At 37.6% G+C, this 23,659-nt stretch overlaps 2 protein-coding genes across 18 annotated transcripts in view; one reads left to right on the top strand and one right to left on the bottom strand.

Moving 5' to 3' along the window:
* Positions 1–18,455, top strand: part of PAN3 (poly(A) specific ribonuclease subunit PAN3) — a 73,297-nt gene extending 54,842 nt beyond the window's left edge. For 9 of the 16 annotated variants that reach the window (XM_085536320.1, XM_015852068.3, XM_015852072.3 and 6 more), the window contains 7 exons: positions 863–1,028; positions 1,492–1,579; positions 7,240–7,379; positions 8,272–8,401; positions 11,374–11,438; positions 12,119–12,257; positions 15,426–18,455. In XM_085536320.1, the coding sequence (XP_085392446.1) occupies positions 863–1,028; positions 1,492–1,579; positions 7,240–7,379; positions 8,272–8,401; positions 11,374–11,438; positions 12,119–12,257; positions 15,426–15,566 (869 nt within the window). In that variant the 3' untranslated portion in view covers positions 15,567–18,455. Of the gene's footprint in view, positions 1–862; positions 1,029–1,491; positions 1,580–2,073; positions 2,234–3,042; positions 6,064–7,239; positions 7,380–8,271; positions 8,402–8,847; positions 8,944–11,373; positions 11,439–12,118; positions 12,258–14,668 lie in introns of those variants that run through there. The other 7 variants (XR_014942175.1, XM_085536331.1, XM_015852069.3 and 4 more) reach the window with 7 other exon arrangements.
* The window catches only part of FLT1 (fms related receptor tyrosine kinase 1), a 102,245-nt gene continuing 96,457 nt past the window's right edge, over positions 17,872–23,659 (bottom strand). The window contains exon 30 of one of the 2 annotated variants that reach the window (XM_015852074.2): positions 17,872–23,228. In XM_015852074.2, the coding sequence (XP_015707560.2) occupies positions 23,024–23,228 (205 nt within the window). In that variant the 3' untranslated portion in view covers positions 17,872–23,023. The remainder of the gene's footprint in view (positions 23,229–23,659) is intronic. The other variant, XM_085536309.1, reaches the window with a different exon arrangement.

The raw sequence follows: 23,659 nt of genomic DNA, 5'->3' as shown, positions 1-23,659 counted from the left end.
AGTAATGACTGGGAGAAGAACCTTGATACAGGAACTTAGATCTCCCCAGTCATTTGATACTGTCATCATTTTTCTCATGATGAAGAGCAGAGAAGCATGGTGGTGGGGGCAGAGCTTGCTACATGAGATTCCTGGTATGCTGGCTTGTGGGAAGTGATTTGCATAACAATTCATCAGGAAGCCAGAAAAAACAAGGAATACCTCATTACATTCAACCTTCAGTTGATGTGCCAGGCTTGATGCTATTTAAAGGAGGCAGTGTCTTGGCCTTTATAATCTAAACCAAAGCAACTAAACCTTGCAAAATTAACTAGTATTCTGTTTTTTGGTTTTTTTTTTTGTCATCATTTTGTCAGACTGGGAATGTCCCCAGCCTATCTCACTCACTCCAAATCAGTACATTTTGAAGTAAAGCTTTCATTTTTCAGCCTTTGTGTGTGTATACATGCAGAGGCATGTGAATGCTTACTTTGAGCAAATGTATAGATATAAATGCATTGGATGCTGTGGAAGAAACACAAGAAATGAATGTTTCTCTGGGTGTAGTTTCTTCTCTTGCGTGTTGTGCCTTGAAGAGAGTAGCACCTGTGTGTTGAAGACATCAAACAGAAAGTGACATTTATCTATGTCTCACTGTGTTCATCTATCACTATGAGTGGATATAATAATACCTGGGAAATTGGCAATGTTTTAAAGTTTACCTCAAGAAATAAAACAAAAATCTTTAAAATAATATATAATTTCTTTTGATAGCTGTTGATTAAGAAATCAGTGAAAAGAGTAACTTTATATTGCAAAAAGTTTTAACTTCAATTTTTTTTTTAGTAGCCATCTGTTGATACTAAGAATATTTTCCTACTAGGTCAGCATGATGGACCTTTACCACGACAGCATGCGGGTTTGCTTCCAGAGTCGTTGATATGGGCATATATCGTGCAGCTCAGCTCTGCCTTACGGACCATTCATACAGCAGGACTAGCATGCAGAGTTATGGATCCAACAAAGATTCTAGTAACTGGCAAGACAAGGTAATGGAAGCATTGATTCTCATTGTATGCCATGGTTCATGGTGGTGTGTACATGGGTTCATGGTGGCTACTGACCATGAACTTTTGTTAGGCAAGTAACAAATCTAATTAGAAAGATCTATTACTTTTAACTGATATGAGACAATGTGCTTAATTTGTTAAGATTTTTTCCCCCAAGTTCTATTTAAACATCTTTCAGGAAGGCTTATGCACTGTCCCCACAATACTGTTCAAGTCCTCTACTGCCAGTTCAGTAACTTCTTGATTTATTTGTAGATTGAAGGCTGTCTGTCTGAATTACAAAACATTAAAATCAGTATTTCTGGCTTCACATCACTATGATGCCTTTTTTGTCACATTAAAGCATTCAGCGAAGGCATTCAATGGTATGAATATTAGGAAAAATAGAGTAAACAACAAAACATACTGACACTTGTTATTTTTTGTTGTTGTTGTTCCAAAGGTTACGAGTAAATTGTGTTGGAATCTTTGACGTTTTAACATTTGACAACAGTCAAAATAATCCACTGGCGTTAATGGCTCAGTTTCAGGTAAGACAACAGTGCTATAGTGAGGTTGGTGACTTGGCCCACAGAGTACAGAAAACAATGTGATTCCTTCTGGAAGACTAATATTTTAATTGAATTGTAGTCTGATATATCTGTCTCTAAATAGCTGTGTCTTTCATTCCTGATTTGATCTTAGCTTAAATTTGTTGGTAATTAAGAAAAATGAAAGTTCATTTTACTGTCTTCTGCTTCTGAAATTTCAGCAAACTTGCAGAACAGGTCAAACTTCTAGTATTTAACAAAATATTTCAGAAATTATTGGAATCACAGATTTTTAATGAAAGAGAAGGGAAAATCTTGCATTTAGTGATAGAGATCAGAAAATGTTTTAGTAGCAGTTTTTGCTCTTTCTCATGTGTTTTAACAAAAATAATTGTGACAAATGCCTGTTCACAGAGGAGTAAGAGATCTTTTTAAGTAATTGCATTTAGGCCTTCTCCTCACTCCTAAAAGGTTCGAGTGTATCTTTATTTTAGGCTCCTAGTTTTTCCGTGTTCTCCTGACGTTCTCTGAAGTGTGGACTCTGCATAATTCCTGAATTAAGAAGAATCCCTTTAGACTTAACAAAAACTGTTCCACAGTCATCTGGAGCATCACTGTGTACAGAAGTGCCTCTTTCCCTAACTTCCCCTCAGGGTAAAGTACATTACTTCAGCAGTCATCACGTACCCTGTCCATACTGGGAGTGAAAGACTACAGTAGGGAGTTGAATTTAATTTATTTTCATTAATTGAGATTATTCACTGTGAGAAAATTGCTCATTCAGAGACTTCCAGTAATAAATGAAATGTTTGAACTTTGGCCAGGCAGAAACTAGCTTATTGGAGACCTTGTCCTAGAATGCTGCAACTATTTTTTTTTCTTGGAATAATACAGTAAAGCAATTGTCAGTGTGTTTTGAGTAGGTCTTCAAAGGACCCCCCCATTCCCCAATAACTACGTATCAATGGGCTTGTGGTAGGCAAAGAATGGAAAACAGTAAGGAGAATACTGGGATACATGGGAGAGTTCCCAATCCTACAACTATAATGAGATTATGATTAAATACTTATGGAAGTTTACTTGAATAACTGCAGGAAAAAAAGACATCATAATCAAATGTCATAATATCTCTGAAATTTTAAAGCAGAATATTTAGTGTGCTTGGAAGTACAAATCTATGAATACTTGCAGGTGCATCAATCTGTCAAAAGCTTTTAGAACCGTAAGAGCCCAACATTTGGCAACTAACTTGCTTGGTGTATTGCCTAGTTTTGTTTAAATATGGGCTTTGTTTACTTGTACTATACATTCTTAGTATTTAAGTCATTCAAGTATTGCTGTTAAAGGAGAAGTACTCTATAAGTGTGGAAGGTGTATGCTGGAGTTAGAAAACACAGTATTGCTTCCTTTTTGTTGCTTCTTCAGGACAGGCTAGAGTCTCACAATCAATTTTATTCCTTCAGAGATTCTGGATGGAATGAATTCCTTGAAATTCAGGGGTCATATATCATGTCCTACCTTTTGTTTGACCTAGCCAGATAGCACTACAAAATAACAGCTGCAGCTTGTCCTTCTTCCTCTCGATCCATGACCCAGTTCCTGAATTCCTCTGGGACTCTTGTGACTGTTAAAAATGTAGGTTATCTGTTGGTTTACTGCCCAGCTTATATGCATTTCCTTGTTGTTGTCTTCAGTGCAGGAAGGTATTTTTGTTAGCATTTTTCACTTTCTGGCTATTTCCCATTGTTAACATAGATAGGAAAGAATGTGACCAGAACAGAGAGGAGCTATGCAAAAGGAATGCAATTGTTCATGGTCTGTTTTTCAGAACCTGTGTTAAATGCTTTAGCTTACATGATCATTTAAGAGTTAAGTAAAGGCAAAAATATGGGAAGCTAAAAATACATGAATAGTGACTTAGGTTAAAAACAAGATGCTTAGATCTATATTCATCATCTTCCCCCACTTCACACCCAGTCTTATAAATCATTTGTCAGTCAGTTACTAAATTCAAGTAGAAATACGGTAAATGGTGATGTAGAAAGTTTTAATAAATATTTCTGTATTTTGAATAAAATGAAAGTTAGTCCTCCCCATGTGAAATGAAGAGAAAACACGGACGTTATTGGTTTAGCAAAGCCTGCAAGGTAACTTTTACTCAAAGTGAATATTTTTAATGTGTTAAACCAAAATAACTTTGACACGCACCTCCCTGAATTTCAAGAAACTAACTGAAGAGGCATCTTTACTATTAATGTTGACCTTAATAATAATAATAATTAAAAAAAAAAAAACTAACCTAGGAACTTGGAGGGACTTCTAAGTACAATTCCAGATCTTAAAAGGATGAACAGATCCACAGACTTGTAGAGTAGATCATAGAACTTGAGCTGTTACTGATCCAAACATAGCAGTGAAATAGGATAAATAAAGAGTAATGTCAGTTTCAGAGAACTTAGAAAAATGGATCTTGTCAAAAGTCTGATTTATTTGACTTGCTGACGTGTTTAGCTAATAAAGCCAGCTGTATAAAATGCTTGGATATCTTGAGGGCTTTCTGCTTAGTAGCACATCATCTTCTTTAACATCAAAATTGCGGAGGGGTACCTATTCAATTAATTTTCAAATTCCTCATATTTAAAATTCATTTGATAACAGGGAAACATTAGTGATGAAGGCTCTTTCTGAAGGTGTCTCCTAGAGGCTGGTTTTTAGCTGTATGCTACTTCATATTTCCAACCAAGATGGTTGTGATAAAATCTTTACTAGCAAATTCTTTCAGGAGATAGAGGTTGTTACAGGCTAATTTTTATTAATTGAATTGCTATTTAAATGGTTATTAGCTGCACAAAAGATAGATTTCTGGAGGAAAGAGACCTTGTACTTAAAACGTATAAAAGTTTTCTTTTGAAGTTGTGAATCACCTTAGTATGACTTAATAGTCAGTGTTGATTATTACCATAGTAAATGTTTGGTAAGCTGGTGTGATCCTTAAATATGTGAAAAGCATAATACTGTGTGTAAGCAGATGAATGATTGTACTTGATGACCTGTCCCTTGAACTGGCAAAGCTACTGCAAGAATAATGTTTACTTCTGGTGTCCTTGCTCCAAGAAGATCTGTCATTTATTGTGTGCCTCCTTTAAACTTCCTCTGCCTTGAAGCTGAAGAGGCCGAATGAATGAATGAATTTTTCAGTGAGGAAGGTTAAGGTTTAGCAGGAATGTGTAAGTTACTCTCCTTTTAGAAAGGCGGTGTACTCCAATTCCTAGGAAGTTTTTACCTTGTTTGGTGAGATAGAGTTGGTCAGAAGGTGGTAGTTTGATCCCTTATGAAATGGGAATCTGATTTCCGTAAGTTATCGTGTTTGTTCCACTATCTAGCCAGACACAAGAGGAAAAAAACATTTCAGTTCCTAAAATTAGCTGGATGAATCCAAGCCAGTTTTGCAATCAAAACATAAGTCAAGCAGTGGCTGTAACTTGAATTATGCATCTTTGAGGGTGCATTGGTGTGTTGCATCATCTTTGCCAAGTTTTGTATTAGATGTACTTTGTGAAACAAATGCTAATTTATATTGCAAGTCAAATGGTTTTTAAAAAAAGTGCCTGAATTCAGAATTTCCTGGCTGAAGTTAATGTAGACTTTTTTCTCAAGCACTTTAAAATCAAATGCAATCTGCGTTATGAAGGTGTCTGTGCAAAGAAGGATGGTATTTACATAGGTTTAAGTTTTATGTTTTGGGTATATCAGTCAAGATTGGGTGATAATGAAGAATTTATACATGATACTGCCTCGTCGATTATTAAATGTTGGAAGTTTTAAAGTAGGAGACTTGATAAAAAACAAAATCATTTTAAGATTATTACAAACATTTACTTTCCCTAAATCTTTTGGAAATAAACCTAAAAAACTGAAAGAAAAAGAAAAAAAAAATGAAAAAAACCTCATTATGCTGAGTGAAGATGTCTCGGTGCAGATAACTCTTCAGCAATTTGTTTGTTTACTACTATAGCAGTGTCTTCTGCTGCTCAACTTTGACTGTACTTGGTAGCGAAACAGGATCCCACCAAGATGGGATTTGTTGGTCTCGTTCATTTCTCTTTGCCAAAGTACAAAGCAATGCCAATGCACAGGAATTCTTGGTTACTTAGGAAAGAAAGTCTAGCAAATGCCAGTCCCATCTCCTCCATTTGTTGTCCTTGTTTCTGTTCTGTTTGCCACGTCTGGTTTCTGTCTTCATTAGTGAGTGCCCTGTACCATGCTTTTTAACTTCTGTCACATTGCTTATCCATTTAAATTGTGCTGCTTAATCATACTTTAGCAGTTGATACAGAAACAGCAGGGATGTTCCATGTTCATTCAGAACATGGAAACATGTTCTTTACTTTGTGCCTCAACAACATCTGGAAGATGTGGCCAAAAGGGAAAGCTCCCTTCAGCTGCTGCAGCCAAAGGAAGAGCAAAGACTGCTACCCCTCTGGGTGGAACAGCTTTGAGGGGCTGTGACACATCCACCATCTCAGCAGTTTCCCAAAGTTTTAGCTCCAGAATTCTGAACAGAACTTTTAATGTTATCTGACTACCAAATTTTTGGCCTTTCTAAAAGAAATGACAGAAGCTCTGTTCCTTGTACGATTATATGTTCTGCCAAACATCGTATCCTTCCTCCAGAATATGGAACTGACGTTCACAGTGAATAATAGCGTTCACTTCCTTACTTTTCACAGAAGTATCTTTTCTAAGAAAAAAAGTCAGCAAGTCTCTGTAGCTGATTATTAAATTCAGTCTGAAGAACTCACCCAGTGCAGTTTCAAGTTTGGCCAAGTTATAAGCACTTGAAATACTTTGTATGGGAAGAATTGAGCAGCTTCTGCAATGAATATTACTGTTCCCTACTAAATTGGGGTCCTGCTTTTAGGGTGAGCTTCAAAAGCCTGATGTTGCTTTTCACAATAACCTGTGGTAGCTGTTGCTTAAGTGAGTAAAACTGGCAGAAGTTTCTGTTGCAACTGAATCTGTATAGTGTGTTCATCTTTTAAGAAGAGTTCTACTCTTAAGGAAAATGGTTAGTAATACTAAGGATTTCTTCACAAATGGGGTTCTGTTCCATTTGTTAGCTGCACAGGTCTGTTCCTGTTTAGCTCCTTCAGGAAGTTTTTATCTTTTTACGCAGGCCATAAGAGATTAAAATCTTTAAGTTGTTTTATTAAAACAGAAATATTGACCTGCTGGATTCCAGTAGGTCTTGTTTCTGGTTTAACAAATAATCCTTGATAGATATTTTTGTGTCTTGTATCAAGAAGATGTGCAATTTACTATCAGCTACTTGATTCCTCAGGACTGAGTGCATGCGTGGTTAGGAGAACCTCTTCTGTAGAGAGCAGAAGCTCTACAAAGTTTTCACTCTAGTATTATCCTTAAGATAAAGACGGGTAAATTTGAAGCTCTCAAAGATAAATATATTACCCTGAAATTGTTAGGTACTGAAATTCTCCTGTGGATGTTTTAACTACACGGACAGCTGTATAGCACAGCTGTAACATTTAGTTGTTCAAATTCTTCAAAGGTTACTGAAGAACTGTCTTAAATGCCCTCTAGTACTGTATGTAATATTTATCTGTACTACGAATCTTATCTGTGCATGTTTTCCCTGTTAGCAAACAGATCTGATCTCCCTGGGGAAAGTTGTGTTGGCTTTGGCTTGCAATTCTTTATCAGGAATTCAGAGAGAGAATTTGCAGAAAGCGATGGAACTGGTGACAATCAACTATTCCTCTGATCTGAAGAATCTGATCTTGTAAGTTTGCTAACACACTTGTTTGCTGTTGTTTTTGTTTATTTTCCTGTAAAATGTTATTGAAAACAATGATAACTCTTTTAAATGTACAGTTGACATAACACTTTCAGATGCAAATAAGGATATGGTTTACTCTCATTAACTGATAATGCTTAATAACGTGCTGTCTGTGCAAACATCCAAAGTTAATTCATATGCGTATTTTTACGATGTAACTAATAGAAATCAATGCCCTGTTAAAGCTCCTAATAAAAGTTTATTAATGTTTTAGCAAATATACAAAGCAAGTTTACGTCCCAAAAAGCAACACAACAAAACAAACACAAAACAAAAACAACATAAAAATAAACAACACCCAAGCCTTTTAAGTAATCTTCCATACTGGGATTTATTGCTTATTATTTATCATAGCAGTGTCCTTGTCTTATACCATAGTAATGGAAGGAGTTAAGGAATAGGCATGTTGCTTTTTTGACCAAAGACTTCAGTGCTAGTTTTTCTCAGTTGTATATTATTTTGTGGTGTTCTTGAGTATAGTCAATGTTTCTACTCTTACAGCCTAAGTAGTAAAAGTAGGTTTCTCTGTCCCTTCTCTCATTTGAAAAGCAATTGCATCATAATCTGAATCTTTGCATCTTCCCTTACTGTTGGAGCGGGATGAGCTAGGAAGTCCCATGAAAGCCCTCCCCTAGTTAATATAAGTAACTGACTGGAAGTAGGCAAGTGAATTAGCACAAATGTTTTCTCTGTTAATGTCTCGTTCCAAAATACAAAGGCTGTCAAATCATAATTAAGCAAACATCGGGGTTAAGTAAAATCATAATAGGATGAACTCTTTGGCACTTGCAGTTTGTGTAAGTAATCTTTTTGGGGGGTGGGGATATTTTGGCAGGTATTTGCTGACTGACCAAAACAGGCTTCGCAGTGTAAATGATATCATGCCTATGATTGGTGCGCGATTCTATACTCAATTGGATGCTGCTCAAATGAGAAATGATGTTATTGAGGAAGACCTTGCAAAGGTAAATCGTTAAGTAATCTGCACAGGAAGACCTATAGTACGTATTCCTACAGCTGTACCTTAAGAGGGAATGTTTTGTAGATTCAGGTTTCTTTGTTTGTTTACTTTGTTTAGCAACCCAAGTAAGCTGCCTACAGACATTGAGAACTCGGTTGAAAGTACTGAATGTCCTAAAGCTCCAAGAACTACTAGTTTTACAGTGTGCTTGGCTGGGCTTTAAATTAGATAGCATTCTCATGTCCAACCAACAGTCTTAAGGAAATATTCTCTATATTGAATGATTAAAAGTAGTATTCGGAATAAATAATGCAATGTCACCTCACGCTAGATCATGTAGCTTATATTCAAGATCATAAAAAAACAAATACTTTCTTTATATTCTTGGATAGATTTAGATTTCAGTGCCACTTATCTCATGCATTTTTATTCTTTCCAAATGAATGCTAGATTATGGAGATGAAGGTCTTGATAGTCATCTTCAGTTTCCCTAAAATGTGCACATTTTGCTCTGTGAGTCAGGCTGGTCTATCAAGTTCAGTCAAGGTATCAGGTGTGAGCTACAAACGAAATGTGTACTCTGTCCAGTGCAAGTGTGTATTGGTTGAGCAGGAAAGGGTTTGAGCCTCATCTTATCTGTTCTTCAGAAGCCACTGATCACCGAATTTTTGAACGAGACTGAAGTACATTGTAAAGGCTTTTTATATATGGCTGAGGATGGCTGAGTAGGGTAGGCTATTGAGTTTCTTTGGATTAAATCAAGACTTGTGACTCATTTTCCTTGCATGCAATCACTGAGCATGTTTAAACAGACAACAAATGGTATTCTGGTACTGTTAGTTTCTCTACCATTGGTGTGTTGGATAACCCACTGTTTTTCACTTCTTTATGAAAGATAATGTAATCTTTCATGGCTAAGAACAGCAGAAGAGCATGCTGGTGCCTACTCTGGATGCAGAGCTCTACATGATAGTTGTTCGCTCTTCTTATTGTAGTCAACTACAACTCCTGCTCTAAATGTTTAAGATCACTTCTTGTTAAGGTGGCCCACTGTGCTTTGGATGGGTGAACGTTTTCCCATAATAAAAATGGGAGGTTGTCCTATAACCAGCATAAAGCATTCTGCATTTTCAGTCAGGTTTTTTAATAGCAGTTGCTTTTCACTGGCAGGTGAGAAGAGCCACTGCAAACACAAACTGTTGCATAGCTGCAAGTTCATCAGTAGCTGTTTATCTAGCAGTGATAAATATCAGTGTCATCAGAGCTACAGTATCACTTAAGTCCAGCCTGATATCCTTTGTTATTGCCCCAAAGCAGATGCTTAGGGGAGAATGTTAGAACAGCAGTAGCATGTATGTTATTTTTCTGCATGTTCTCCAAGCATGCAGTCATTCACAGCTTAGGGGCTTATGATATTGGAAGTGGTTTGTGTGTAGATAATAATGTTGGTGTTCTCTTGAAGCCATGGATATTGTTGCTCACATTTCACACAGTAGCGACCCTGTTACTCTGTCCTTTTCCTTCCTCACCTTAATATTCCCATTATCTACGTGTCACAACATTCAAGCATGCAAAACCTCTGTTTTCAAGTCCTTTAATCCACTCTAGGAGAATTCCCTGCCTTACATGCTGCCAAGCCTGCAGAGAGGCCACCTGGAGGCTTAGAGCCAGCGTTGTTGCTCAACTCTCTGTTGCCACTGACAGGGAATCTATGAGGCTGTAGCACTCACACAGATGTTGTTTTGGCTTTTGTGTTTTTGGCACATGCAAAAAAATTATTTTGAGGTTGTATAGACCTTTGCTAGCTGGAGAAGGTAAGTCTTTACTGTTGATCTCCAAATGCAGCTTTAATTGAAGTACAAGCAGTTCCGCTGTGTGTTCTTTAGACCGGTAATAAAAAATCTTGCTACCCCATAAGTTGTTTGAGGTCAAGCTGTTATCACCTTGACCTACTTTATTTACTGTGCACAGCTGGGTAATCTACTCCAGACTGAATTAATTTGAAATCAATATGATCATGCATGGAGTGAGATGCAGCTTAGCATGAATAACATCTGAGAGCTGGGCCACTGGAGAGTATGAGTAATGTCAGGAGAGAGTCTTTTTTTCGTGTCAGCTTTGAGCAGCTTTACTTAAACAGAAGGTTAATCCATGGTGTAATGCAAGCTAGCTTAAGATATAACACTTTTTATTGTAGCTTAAATGATAATGAAGGATGTAAGAAATCAATTTTTCAATTGATTGCATGTATTTTAAGCATCTTAAAATGCTAATGTTCTGTCTTTTGTATGAGTTTGTTCTGATTACTTTGCCTCTGTCATTACTCAGAGTACTTCGATTTTATACTGCATTAAAATAAAAAACTATATTTCTGGATTTTTTGGAAGAACTTGTTTCAAAATATTTGGACTAGACTGTATTTCCAGTTTCAGTGTGATGTTATTGCTATGCAGCATTTACTAATGATCTGCAAAACGTTTTTCAAGAGCATGTGTAGCAGATAATGTTTCTTCTCCTATATGCTTGAAATCAGCTATTTATACTATTTACTTCTACAGTCTAGCTATGCATATGTACATATGTATGTACAAACACGCACAGGTGTGTTAACATATTCTTCTTGTTTAAAATAACTGTATTTTAATTTACTTCTGAATGTAGGCTGACAAGAGAGGCTAGACTAGTTTCCACATAGTGATAGGTTGCCTGATCCAGTTCTTGCTAGGGCAGCAAGTTGTCACTGGTTATTAAATTTCCTCACTTAAATGTGAAGTGTGAAAATTACAACCAGGCTGCCAGTATACAATATAGTGTATTGGATCTAGATCTCTTTCTGAAGAAACTATACCATCTTCTTAGAATAAATCAATTATTGTAGTTCATAGCACTTCATTCACATTACTATGGTATATCTTTGGCAAATAAGTGTCTTAATTTTATGTTTCAGAAACTTGAATAATCTTTCTTGTTTTCTAGGAGGTCCAAAATGGAAGGTTGTTTAGGCTTCTAGCAAAATTGGGAACAATCAATGAGAGGCCAGAGTAAGAAATTCTTGTTTTTGTGGTGTAGAGCATGTAAAACCCAGTTTGCAACATAAAATTTCTTCCCTTGTAAATTTAAGCTGAACATTTCCCCCCCACCTTTGCCTCTTCAGAGGTTAGTTGTTAACTTTTGAAAAAAGGAAGATAAGCAACTTTGACAAAAATATTAAATAAATGATTGGATTCTCCTTGTTTGTTGTGAGCAATAATGGCTTTTGAGGAAAAGGGTAGCTCTTTTGAACTGCAGCTGATTATGTAGATATCTGTTTTAAACCTGTTAATTGTCAGCTTGTTTTTTTATGAGGTAATGCATAAAAATTAAGTGCTCCTGTTTGGTTTTCTGTTGATTATTGTTTTCTGAATAGACTTGGCTGCAAGAGTTGTGTTTGCAAAGCTAATTTCTAACATTTACACAGTAAACTCGTTAAAGAAGGCCACTGTTTCCCTCCATTGCTTTTCTGTGGGCCTTTCATAGACATTAACTTCAGGTACTTCAGAGAAGCTTTGAATGTGTCATCTTCTGACAGTGTGGCAGGAGATACTAATGTAATTGCAGATCTTAACAGGAAGCTCAGCAGAACAGCAGGGTGACTCAATCAGATAGCACAGTAGTGTGTATACATGACCTTTGCTTTGTCCTATCTTCCTGAATTTTAATATGAGCCTTTGTTTTACACCAGGTTTCAGAAAGACCCAACGTGGTCAGAAACTGGAGACAGGTATTTACTAAAGCTCTTTCGAGATCACCTTTTCCATCAGGTGACAGAAGCGGGTACTCCTTGGATTGACCTCAGTCACATTATCTCATGTCTTAACAAGGTACACTGTATTTGGGTTAGCTTTTAAAAACTGCATGGGTTGAATTTCTTTAGAATAATATTCCAATTCAGAGCAAGTTGTTATTGGCAGGTTAATTCTGCCGATTTAACTGATGGTTATTTTTCCCCCTATTTTGGTTGAAAACAATGTATTCTTGAAGCTAATGCTCAAACAATTATGGATATTGTAAATAAACTTAGTAGTACATTAATGTTAATACTTGGAATTCAGTAATACAGCATGAGATTACATATTAATCCTAGAACGCATTGAATACTGTGGATAAGCAATGCTGGTCCCTTTATGCTACTCTGGTCTTTTCAATACAGCATAAAGGATCCGTAAAACTTTTACAGGGAGAGGTTTCTCTTGATATAGTTATCATATAAGATGGTCATAAAGTGAGAGGGTCCATTCCTAAACTGTGCTGACCAGAGTGGAAGGCAGGAGGGCATATCAGGAGGGGAACTGCAATAGAAGTTTGAGCAAAATCCATCACTGACCTGGACAGTGAGGAAAATTTCTGTTGCATACTATGTTAAGCCTGTTTCTGGTAAAAACTCATAGTCTTGCAGTCTAAGAGCTGCACCACTCACAAAATTTAGCTGAATGCTTTTACAGTTAATAGTGGGAGATGGAAGGTAGACTAAAAGATCTTCAGTGATTATGGAGCAAAACAAGCAGCTTTACAAACTGATTTATTTATTTGGGTCAGATCAGCTTTCAACTTATGTTGTTTTATCAAACTTCAGTAACATATAGGAGAATAAGATGCTACTTTTCTTTGTAGCCTCCTGGTCATTCCACTCCCTACATCAAGAGTGGCAGTGCAGACAGCGACAATGTATAGTTTGTGGCTTGTATTTTCCTTTCTAGGATTAGGTAACTAACTTTCTTTTCCACAAACATTTGTACATACTCAGACCCATTGGTATGAAACAGCTGAGTAATTACAGTTAAAACTCTTTCTACACTGTCAGTTTTTTATCTGCTGTTAGACCACTGCTGTGCGTATTTTTAACCATTTTTATCTGGTTGGTGTCTGTAATCGCTTTAAGAGGGGCAGTAAAGGAATTGACATCAATCAACAGCATGTTGGTATTCAAATGGTGAAATGTCATCATGATTTGAAAGCAGTAACCAGTATAGCTCTGTAACAAATGGTGAACAGCCCTGAATTTGTAGGTAGGAGACTGAGTCAAAGAATGCCTTATTCTGTAAATGCTCATGGCTTATCTTTTTTTAAACAGAGGCTCTTCTCTTCTGTGGTTGTGAGCTCAACACACAGAAAATGTAAGGCTTTGTGGAACGTTGCTTCAGAAACACACTCTACAAAGCATTTCTGAAATCATAGTGTTCACTACTAGAAGTGGTTATTTGGGCTTTCCCGCTGTGCTCCACAAGCATTCTTTTTGAATGAAACTCACTCCAGTGTTTCAAAAGTGCTTGGGGTTTTTGTTTTTTGTTTTTTTATTTTTTTTTCCAAAACAATGTTTTTGAGATCTTTTTTTGCTAAGATGCTGATTTATGTATCCAAAGGAAAACAAAAAGAAAGTCATAAACCTTTCTAGTCGGCTGTGTGGCTTTCTTAATATGGGTCTTCCAAATGCTAAGCTTACTAAGATGTTTTACCAGTTTTGTGAGAGACAGTGTGAACAGTAGACAGTTTCTCACACAGCCTGAACATGATAACATTTTGTAACGGGTGTTGGAAGGGAAGTGTAGTTTTATCCCACTCTACAAGAATTAAAAGCTAATTTGCTTTCTTTTGTCCTCCTAAGCTATTCACAAAGTAGAAGCTTTACATTTGGGAGGTTACAGCTCTTAAGGTTATGATCAGAATGTTATTTTTAGAAGATAAATGTAAGCAGTTTCTAATTTGCTGTGTTGCTTCAGACAGCAGCCAACATCTCAGTGCCAAATGTAATTGTCTTTCTGCCAGTCAGTACAACATTACATTTATTTAATCCTGCCGGGGCTGTATTTCCAAAGATCATCTCAGTGATATAATACCCTACTTGCCTCTGCCTCACCATCCATATGGGAGCTGGAAAGTTTGTAGTATCAGAATTTGGAAATATCAACATATCAAGCCACAAAGCTTTTCATTACAAGAGTCAGTTCTCCATTGCTAGAGGTGTCTTGCAAATTGAGATCATAAGAAAGTGTCAGAAGGGACTGCCAGCACATGAACTACCATGGTTCTCTGCTCTGAATTAAGACTCTGTGATATATCTCTAATGTAAGTAGCGTAACACACATGCATCCCAATTTGCTACTTCTCTGCTATGTTCCTGAAACTTCCTAGTGTAAGGAATCCAGCAGCCTCCTTAAGGGAGAATGTGCCATTTGTGGAGCTTCATGTTTTCTAAATAGATTTCATTACAGAAGTGTTTCTGCATCTATTACAGGCAATTGTCATCAAATATTGGTGACAGGAGTTGCATGGAGGTTGCTTGGAAGATCATGCAACTCAGTTCTGGTATTACTTTAATATTGTATTTGAGAAGTCAGAACAAAACATGAAAACAAATGTGGAACAAATTTTAATCTTTAAGCCTGAATTATCCTTTCATTTATGGACTGTAAGTAGGTAATGTTTTTCTTAGAATAAGGGAAGAAGTGTACTCTACAGAAGGCTTGAACTAGTTTGTGTCCACTATGGAAAAAAAAACTGTGAGATTTGGGTTTTTGCTTTTATTCAGAGTACTTGGGGTTGGTCCGTCCATTAACTCACTTCTAGAATGGGCAAGAGGTAATTTACCTACTCTACTAGGAGGCATGTGGATCTTATGTGTAAATATAGTGGATGATGTGCAAATGTTATGTCAAGCGTTCTGTTCATCAGGAGTTCTCTGAAAATTATACTAGACGTTCTGTACAGGGGGAAGTAGTATTGCAGGATTACTTGTTTTATGGACAGGGAAGAAAACAATGGTAACTTAGTCCACAGGTTTGGGATGTCCATCATGTTAAGACCAAAATGTCTTGATTTCTTGGCAAGTATGTTGTTCTTGTGGAGCTCAGCTGTGTTAACAAAGAAAGGAAGAATCTGAGTTGCACCGAAATAGCGTACTTGCGAAGAAATCGATTGCTTTTGTTATTGGGGAAATGTTTTGCCATTTATTTCACGCTTCTTTTATTTTATCTTTTGCATTCTTGTTACAGTTAGATGCTGGTGTGCCAGAAAAAATAAGCCTCATTTCCAGAGATGAGAAGAGTGTACTTGTGGTAACTTACAGCGATTTAAAACGCTGCTTTGAAAATACTTTTCAAGAACTGATTGCAGCCGCAAATGGTCAGTTGTAGTATTTGCTGAAAGCATGCAGGACATTGCTGAGGAACTTAACCAATAGCAAATTGCACTACAGCTGAATTGTTGTTGTCATCTCATTTCACATTTGGGAAACAAACAGGAGATGAGCAAAGCTGCTTGCACTTCAGTCAGGTACACTGTTACTTGAAGGGAAGAATGTTTCACTTATCCTAGAGCTAAGGCTGCCATTGGAGGCTTTATCTGTGAAGAATTTATTTTAGATTAAGGAACACATCAGGTGCATGATGTTCCTGCTTTTATTTTTTCCACTTGTATATGCACTAATTTTAATTTTTTTAAGACTTTTCTGATCTCTGAAGTTTTGCCACATTGTATACTTAAGGGAAACTCTTTGCAAGGACGTTTCTGGGATACATTTTTGTCACTGAGGATAAAGCAAATTTATTCATTTTTGATATTATTTGCACCCAGAATAGCATAAAGGACCAGGTAAATAATTTAATAGAGATTGTGTTCTATTAATTACCATTTAGTTCGTAACCTCTGTAAAAGTGCGTTGTATGCAAGCTCTGTATGCCACCCACTGTTAGCTTGGAAAAAAAAAAAGAAGATGGAAACTTTAAAATGGATCAGCTTGAAGTATCACTGAATTGACCAAAAGCAAAAAAAGGAAAAGAAAGTTCCCTATTATTTGGATTAAACTTTGTCTAAGCGAAGTGACGAAAATAGCATCATGGGAAACATCTGTAATTTAAGGAGCATATCAAATTTGCTCAAAACACAACCATCGCCTTTTAAGAAATGTTTGTATGTTTTCCTGCTAGTCAGAAGCATTTACATTTATGCAATTTTTTAATAGATTTTTTTTTAAAAAAAGAAATTGTGTTTAAATGCCTGAAGTTTCAGGAGTGTATTACTTTAGGTTATTTACAGTATAATTTTTGTATAAAGTTCTGTTCTTTGAACCACAGCTTTATTATGGTACGCTACACTGGATACAGATACAAAGACACTGTTAAAAGAAGATTAACTAAACACAGCAGTTGTCTGGCATCAAGAGCTTTTCAAGTTTTACAGCCTGAATCTGGAGGGATAATGATCTGCTGTGCCTTTGCAGTCACTGCTTAGCCCAAAGTAATATTACTTTTGATAATACTCAATACATTGAATATTCCTGAAGTAATTCAGTCTCAAAAGTCTGGAATTTTCCTCCTCAATTACCTTTCTAATATTTGGACATGCAGTTGTCTCCAAACTTGGGTATTCGTGGGATTTCTAGTTAAACACCTACACTTTGATACTGAAGACTGCCAAATACGTAGGAATTTTCTTTCTTAAAGCAGTAGTGAAGACTGTATCGATCCTTTCCCAGCACTGAATGTTTTAATAGCACTGGGTGCTCACCATGGAGAAAATGTGGAAACTCAAAAGGTCAGGACAGACTCTTAAGCACTTGCAACTGATGTTACTGGCATCAATTTTAATAATTCCCAATATTTGTAGTTTTCAGAGAAGTTTTTAATATTTCTCTGTCCACTTTTGTAAGCTTTAAAGTGATTCTCCGCCTTGAGACTTGCATCAAGGAAAGCAACTCTCGTCACATCGAAAGCTTTGAAGACTAGGGACGTGCTTTACTCGTTTTAGAGAACGTGGTTGAATCCACGTGAGGTAGCATCAGTTGTTGAGTTTAAAGATCGATTATTGTTGCATTTGATCAAATGAATTTTAAAAGGAACATAATGTTTAATATTCAAACGATAACAGTTGCCAGAATGTTCTTTTTAATGTAAAAGGAACAGGAACTTTGAAAAGTGAACACGAAAAAACAGTCTTTTATCATTAGCTCATGTATTTGAGGAAGAGCAGCTGTCTTTTATATGTTTTTTGACAAATCATATTGTAATTCTTTTGTACAAAAAAGAAGTACTTGTATTCTAGAAGAAATATGAAATGCTTAATTTATAAGCGGGCTGACGTTTTTTCCAGTATTGTTTTCTTTGAAAATGAAAGGGGATCATCTGTTCAGTTGTGGGGTTTGGGAACCTTTGAAAATTTAATTTGTGGACCAATATTTTGTGCAAGTGTAAGGCAGGGGTCAAATAGGGCTTCAATTATCATCCTTTTTAGACCAGCAAACCGCCCTCTGCAAGATGTGTCTAAATTGCAAACCTGTGTGTATTTGCATAATGTCAGTTTGCTTCAGCCCCTATTAACCTCAGGACTTGGTTTAAAAACTAAAAGGTAGACAGCTAATAAGTTTTCATACGTAAATAATGTCAGCCAGAAAATATTTGGTGTCAGGTAATACATAAAAGGATATTTAAAGAAAAAAAAAAGTTTCTTTTTTTTTTCTTTTTTTTTTTTTTTTTTTTTTCTTTTTTTTTTTCCTATTTATTTCATTTGGTTTTTATTTGGGAATGATTTTAAACAGTCTGAAGTTCAGCTTGGGTGTTTTTTGGGGGGAGAGTCCTTCTACCCCATTTTAATTCCATTTAGAAGGTTGTCCTGAAGTTGTAGTTTGGTCCATTCATAGGAAGAATTATATATGTCTGTATTTATAAGGCAGAGCCACCAGGATGTGTCCTCCTAGATGGGAAATTTTAATCCTAACCTTCCTATTCTTACAGCTAAAAGCACAGACGGGGCAACCTTTGAAATCATGTGATGTTGGTCATTTTAATTTTTGTACTGGTTTTAAATTCTGTTGCTGTATTTACTATATTGTAAATATTTTGTTGAGGGTACCTATATATTTTTTGATTTGCCCTTGTTTCGGTAATTCAGGTGTCAACTGCTTCCCCTAAAAAGCACCAGTACGTTAAGTTCTGATGTCATGATCCCAATATGTGTTACTCATCTTTAATCCTGTTTTCATTCTTCATGTGTACAGCAGTATTTTTAATAAAGAATACCAGAAACAACGTGGCCTTTTTTTTTATGACAACGTGAAGTATTGAATTTACATGTGAGACTTTTCAGCTCTTATGCCGGAATTGTATTGTGTTCAGATGCATTACTTCTGTGTTTTGTTTCCAGTGCAAAGTTTAAACAGCTGCAGTTCTCAAATAGGTTTTAGTGCTTGCCACATAGAGTGCACGAGTTATTCTAAAACATATAGACACTGATTACCCAAGTCATGTCTATACACACTTCCATAACACTGAGTCACATCAATGGCAAAGTATATTAATTTCTCTTGAGAATTTGCATGTCAAGTAATTGACAGCTTCATTTACCAGAATTTCTTTGCTGTAGTGTTAATGTGCAATGGTGAGACGACTTACTCTTTAATTGATGTAGATGATCTTATTCCAATCCTGACTATGTTTATGCAATATGAAACTTTGTGCAATATATATGAAATAATTGGTAATTAGTATTCATTTAGTAAGGAGTTCTTATCCCTTAAATTGCATTGTTTCTAGAAATTTTATTATCTGGAGACTTGATGGCCAGGCTGCTCTTCATCATATTTGGAAAGTTGTGGCTGTCATGCAGTGTCCCTGGTGACTGGAAGAAGGTAAACACATCATTCACGTTTTTACTAAAGGGAGAAAGGAGGACCTGGGGAACTACAGGCTGGTGAGCCTCATCTCTGTGCCTGGGAAGATCATGGAACAGATCCTCCTGGGAGAGACGTTAAGGCACATGAGGGAGGAGCATGTGATCCAAGACAGCCAGCATGGCTTCACCAATGGGGGAAGGTCATGTCTGACCAACTTGGTGGCCTTCTGTGATGGAATGACTGCATTTATGGACAAAGGAAAGAGAGGAAAGGCAAGTGATGGCATCTACTTGGACTTCTTCAAGGTCTTTGACATGGTCCACCACCACATTCTTATCTCTAAGGTGGAGAGAGATAGATTTGAAGGTTGCATTGATCAATAGATAAGGAATTTATTGGATGATCTCAGCCAGAGGATTGTTGTCAATAGCTCTATGTGCAGGTGGAGGCCAGTGAGTGGTGTCTGCCAGGGATCCATCTTGGGACTGGTACTCTTTCAAATGTTTATCAGTGACACAGATAATGGGATTGAGTGCACTCAGCAAATATGCTGATGATATCAAGTTGAGTGGAGCAGCTGATATGGCAGAATGAAGGGATGAGTTCCTGGGAGCTCATTGAGCATCCCTGTTGAAATGAACGTGGGCATAACAGTGGCCTTCTGGTACTTAAAGGGAGCTTATGAGGAGGAGGGAGACCAACTGTTTACAGAAGAAGATAGTGATAGGACAAGGGGAATGGTTTTTAATCTAGGTCTTCTCCTCCTTTAGTTTGATGTCGGGGAAGTTGTTCACTGACAGAGCGGTGAGATGCTGGCACAGGTTGCCCAGAGAAGCTTTGGATGCCCTATCTCTGGAAGTGTTCAAGGCCAAACTGGCTGGGGCCCTGGATTTAGTGGTTGGCAACCTTGCCAGTGGCAGGGGGAGTGGAACTACATGATCTGACTAGATGATCTTAAAACCCAAGTCATACGTATAACACTGTGCTAAGCTCAATGGGAGCTCCTGTCCTCTAGTTTTTCTTAGTGATGCGCAGCAAGAGCTGCAGAATGCCTACAGCAGTAGGTTAACACCACTGTGTTCTGTCTCCAGAGAAGATACCATCTCAACCTCCTTTCAGCATGGTTTGGAGATGTAGTTGAATCATAAAACATGGCATAGAGCCCTTGATAGAACATTTAAATAGGGGCAGCTTCTCTGGGTTGTGCATCCAGGGTGGGGATTTGGAGGTTTTCTGAACAAGATTGAACAGGTACTGGGTGCAAGCTGCTAGTTTGTGGCACCGCCAGTTCAGAACAGGCTTTGTTGGTGACTCCTAGCTTTGTGTGAGCAGACGGGGAACCGCTAAGGGATATTTGTCACTGGGCTGATTTGTCTTCCCCCACAGTGAAACACTGTCTTTCCTGGTGGCAGAGCTGAGTTTCTGTCTCCAGACAGCAGTAAGCATTTCTTACATATGCTGAGTTCAGTGGATTTGACTCGCACAGGGAAGGAATACAGGTGTCTGTGGCTGCGCGATGTTTGTTGTGCAAAGCGGGCCTTCTGTGCAATTGTTCCATGTTCCTATTTGCTCACAAGACTGGTACATTTGGTGTTTAAATGCTGCTCAGTGCTGAACCCTCTGTTGCAGTAATTTTTGATGCTGGATTAACTAATTTGGGAGATTCTTCCGAAAAGCAAACTTTATTGTATGAATTTAGTGATTTATACGAAGACAGAAAATGCGAGATAAAGTAAGAGTTATTCACATCACAGAAACTTAGGGGGTTCATATAAAAGTCATCTTTGTAGTTCCGTTTTCTTAAATATTTATGCACCAAAAGCGTATTTATATATTTACATTGTGCAAACACTTCAGAGATGCATTATCCCATAATTTGATTTTTCTGCTGAACTGGACTTAAGAAATTGTTCTCTGAATGTTTTTGGCTTTTATTTTTACCAGAAAGATGTGGTGCAATAGTTTGTATTTAAAACTGGTGATTTTTTGGGGAGGAGGAAGTGGCAGTACATACTTCTTTTACTTGCGTACATGAGATCATTTTCCTTCGTAAATATACAAAAGATCATTTGCCTTTAGGTCTGTTAATGGGTTGAGGTCACAGCTCCTATGCTGACTCAAGAGATCAGAATCCTATGTAATATTTTCAATGTTTCAGTGCTGTTAAGTGGCCAAATCCTTGTTCATATTGAATTCAAAGATGAAAGGGGGGTAGTGCATCTCTACACGCCTTTAACAGGGAACATTCACGTCCTTTCTGAGATGGTATACAAAAGCCTTATAAATCAGCGATGCATTTTTATTCCTGTACATATATACTATGAACTAACCTAGAAATTCAACTGCTTGCATTACAAAAAAAAAGCTGCCCTAACTTTTCAGATTGCCACGCCACTTCTAAATAACCCCATTGCACTCTAGACACTCTCTAGAAATTAGTACTTTGCTTAAAGTAAATGCAGTTTAGTAGCCATAGTGTCTTTTCAGACAGATTCCCATAAACAAAACATACTCAGTGCAGTGTTAGGAAGCCCACTAGATTTCACAGACAGAGCTTGGCTTTAGCGTATCATGTTGGTTGTTTCCAGTGTATTTATGTTGGCATATTGACAAAGTGCAAAACTTGAGGAATATCTACCCGGTTCCAGTAGGGTTGACCAAACTGAGTTGATCTGTGTTCCCTCTTATCGTAACACTGGCTCTGATCTTAATTAGGTCTTTTGTATCCTTGCAAACTGTGTTTTGGAATTCTTGCTTTGCAAGATTCCCCACCCTCTTTTTGTCCTCCAGAGCAGTGAGACGTGTGGTGTCTCATCCCAATCCGGCTCATTCAGAGCAATAGCCTTCCCCAAAGGATCTCAAAGTAGAATCTCCACTGAAAACCATAGTGTGCGATCTGCTTCTTGTTTCTCTCTTCTCTGAGCATCCTTCATTTTTCAGCAATACCCAGGTAGCCTTATTATAGACCCAAGCAATAGGGTGCAAATTCCAAGATGCTTTATGCTACAGGCTCGTCCCAACTGCCTCTCCCAACTGGAGGCTGGATTAAAGAAAGGCAGCATTGTGTGCCTTTCTGCTGCCAAGGGACCAAACCATGAACTTGTTTTGTTTGTAATGATGACTGTTCTGGTTGTCAGAAGCACTGAGAAAGTTATTACAGCTATTGCCGTTCAGCATTAGGAAAATCAAGGCCTAAGCGTTAGTATTTTGCTATGTTTTGTACGTGTATACAGCGGTCTGTAGCAACAAAGATCACTTAGATTGTCAATGATATCCTCTTAAATTTCAGCATAATTAAAATTACTTGGGTCAACATGTTTAAACTGACGTTATTTTAGAGAAATCTTTGAAAAAAATGCATATTATGAGGACTGCTCTAAAAGTAATGCCTCCTGTTTTATCATGCTGGTCCATGACATCAGAGGTGGTTGTTGGTGGTATGGCAGTAGAGGTTGAACCTTCCCAGCAATGTTCTGATGTGTATTGTGGTGTGACAGATGGCAGCAGAGATGCAGTCTGACAGAATGGCATCTGACATGAAAGCATGTTTAAAGCAAAGGTGTGTCATTGATTTCCTCCATGCAGAAAAGATGGCACCCACTGACATTCATAGAAGCTTGCTGAACATTTATGGAGACCAAACAGTGGATGTGAGCACAGTGAGGCGGCGGCTGGTGCCTTTTGGCAGTGGTGACAAAGACGTGAAAGACAAGGCATCATCCAGATGGCTGTGCACAGCTGTCACACCACAAAATGAAGAGTGTCTCAGTCAACTCATCCACATGAATCAACTAATGGTGACGACCGTATTGAAAAATAACATTTTGTAGCTGGGAATTTGCTGTATCAAATACTGCTGTTCTTGTATCTGCTATAATTTCCATGGGAGAGAAAACAAACAAACAAACAAACAAACAAACAAAAAACCACAAAAAGGAGGCATTACTTTCAGAGCAAGCTATGTAAGTCTTAGCCCATAAATACTTAAATGGACGGCTGAGAGTAATGGACCACTGAGCTGTAGTCAGGAGGGGGAGAGTGGCACGCTTTCATTTTCTCCAGCACTGTGTTCCCATAAGTGTATCTTCGCTTGGAGTCGCTGAGTTGGTCACAACTGAAACTGCAGAAGCTTCTTGGCTTTGTTAATCCAGAAAGCCCCGACTCCTTACTCCTACTGACACTTTTCATGCTGAAATAGAGCAGCATAATTGTCAGCACGTTTAACTTGTACCAGCATTTGTTATAATGACTTGAGCAAAGCCACGTTACAAGAAGCAGCTTTGTTTTATTCTCAGATGATGGAAACAGCACTGATGCAGATGGGATTGCTTAATGGGACAGCAGAGCAGAGGACTGAAAGAGCCCTTCTGTGTCCCCTTTGAGCCCCCTTCTGAGCAGAGATGCTGTGATCAAACATCTTTATTAAAGTGATTGTGCTCATTGTATGTATTATGTGCATAATACTGGCTGAGCGTTAGGCCTAAGCTCTGTTGTTCATTTTTGGCTGTTGCTGGAGAGCAAAACTTCACTGTGGGGCAAAGCAGTGAGCAGTGTCTGGCTGCTGAGAGTCTCCATGCTTTATAAGTGAAGACTGAGTGGGAGGATTGAAGTAGCGAAAGG

Source organism: Coturnix japonica, chromosome 1, assembly GCF_054131305.1.
Source record: "Coturnix japonica strain WE chromosome 1, WE-NBRP24, whole genome shotgun sequence".
Lineage (NCBI taxonomy): Eukaryota > Metazoa > Chordata > Aves > Galliformes > Phasianidae > Coturnix > Coturnix japonica.
Note: the sequence above shows the minus strand (reverse complement) of the source record. Positions and strands in the feature narration are given on the sequence as shown.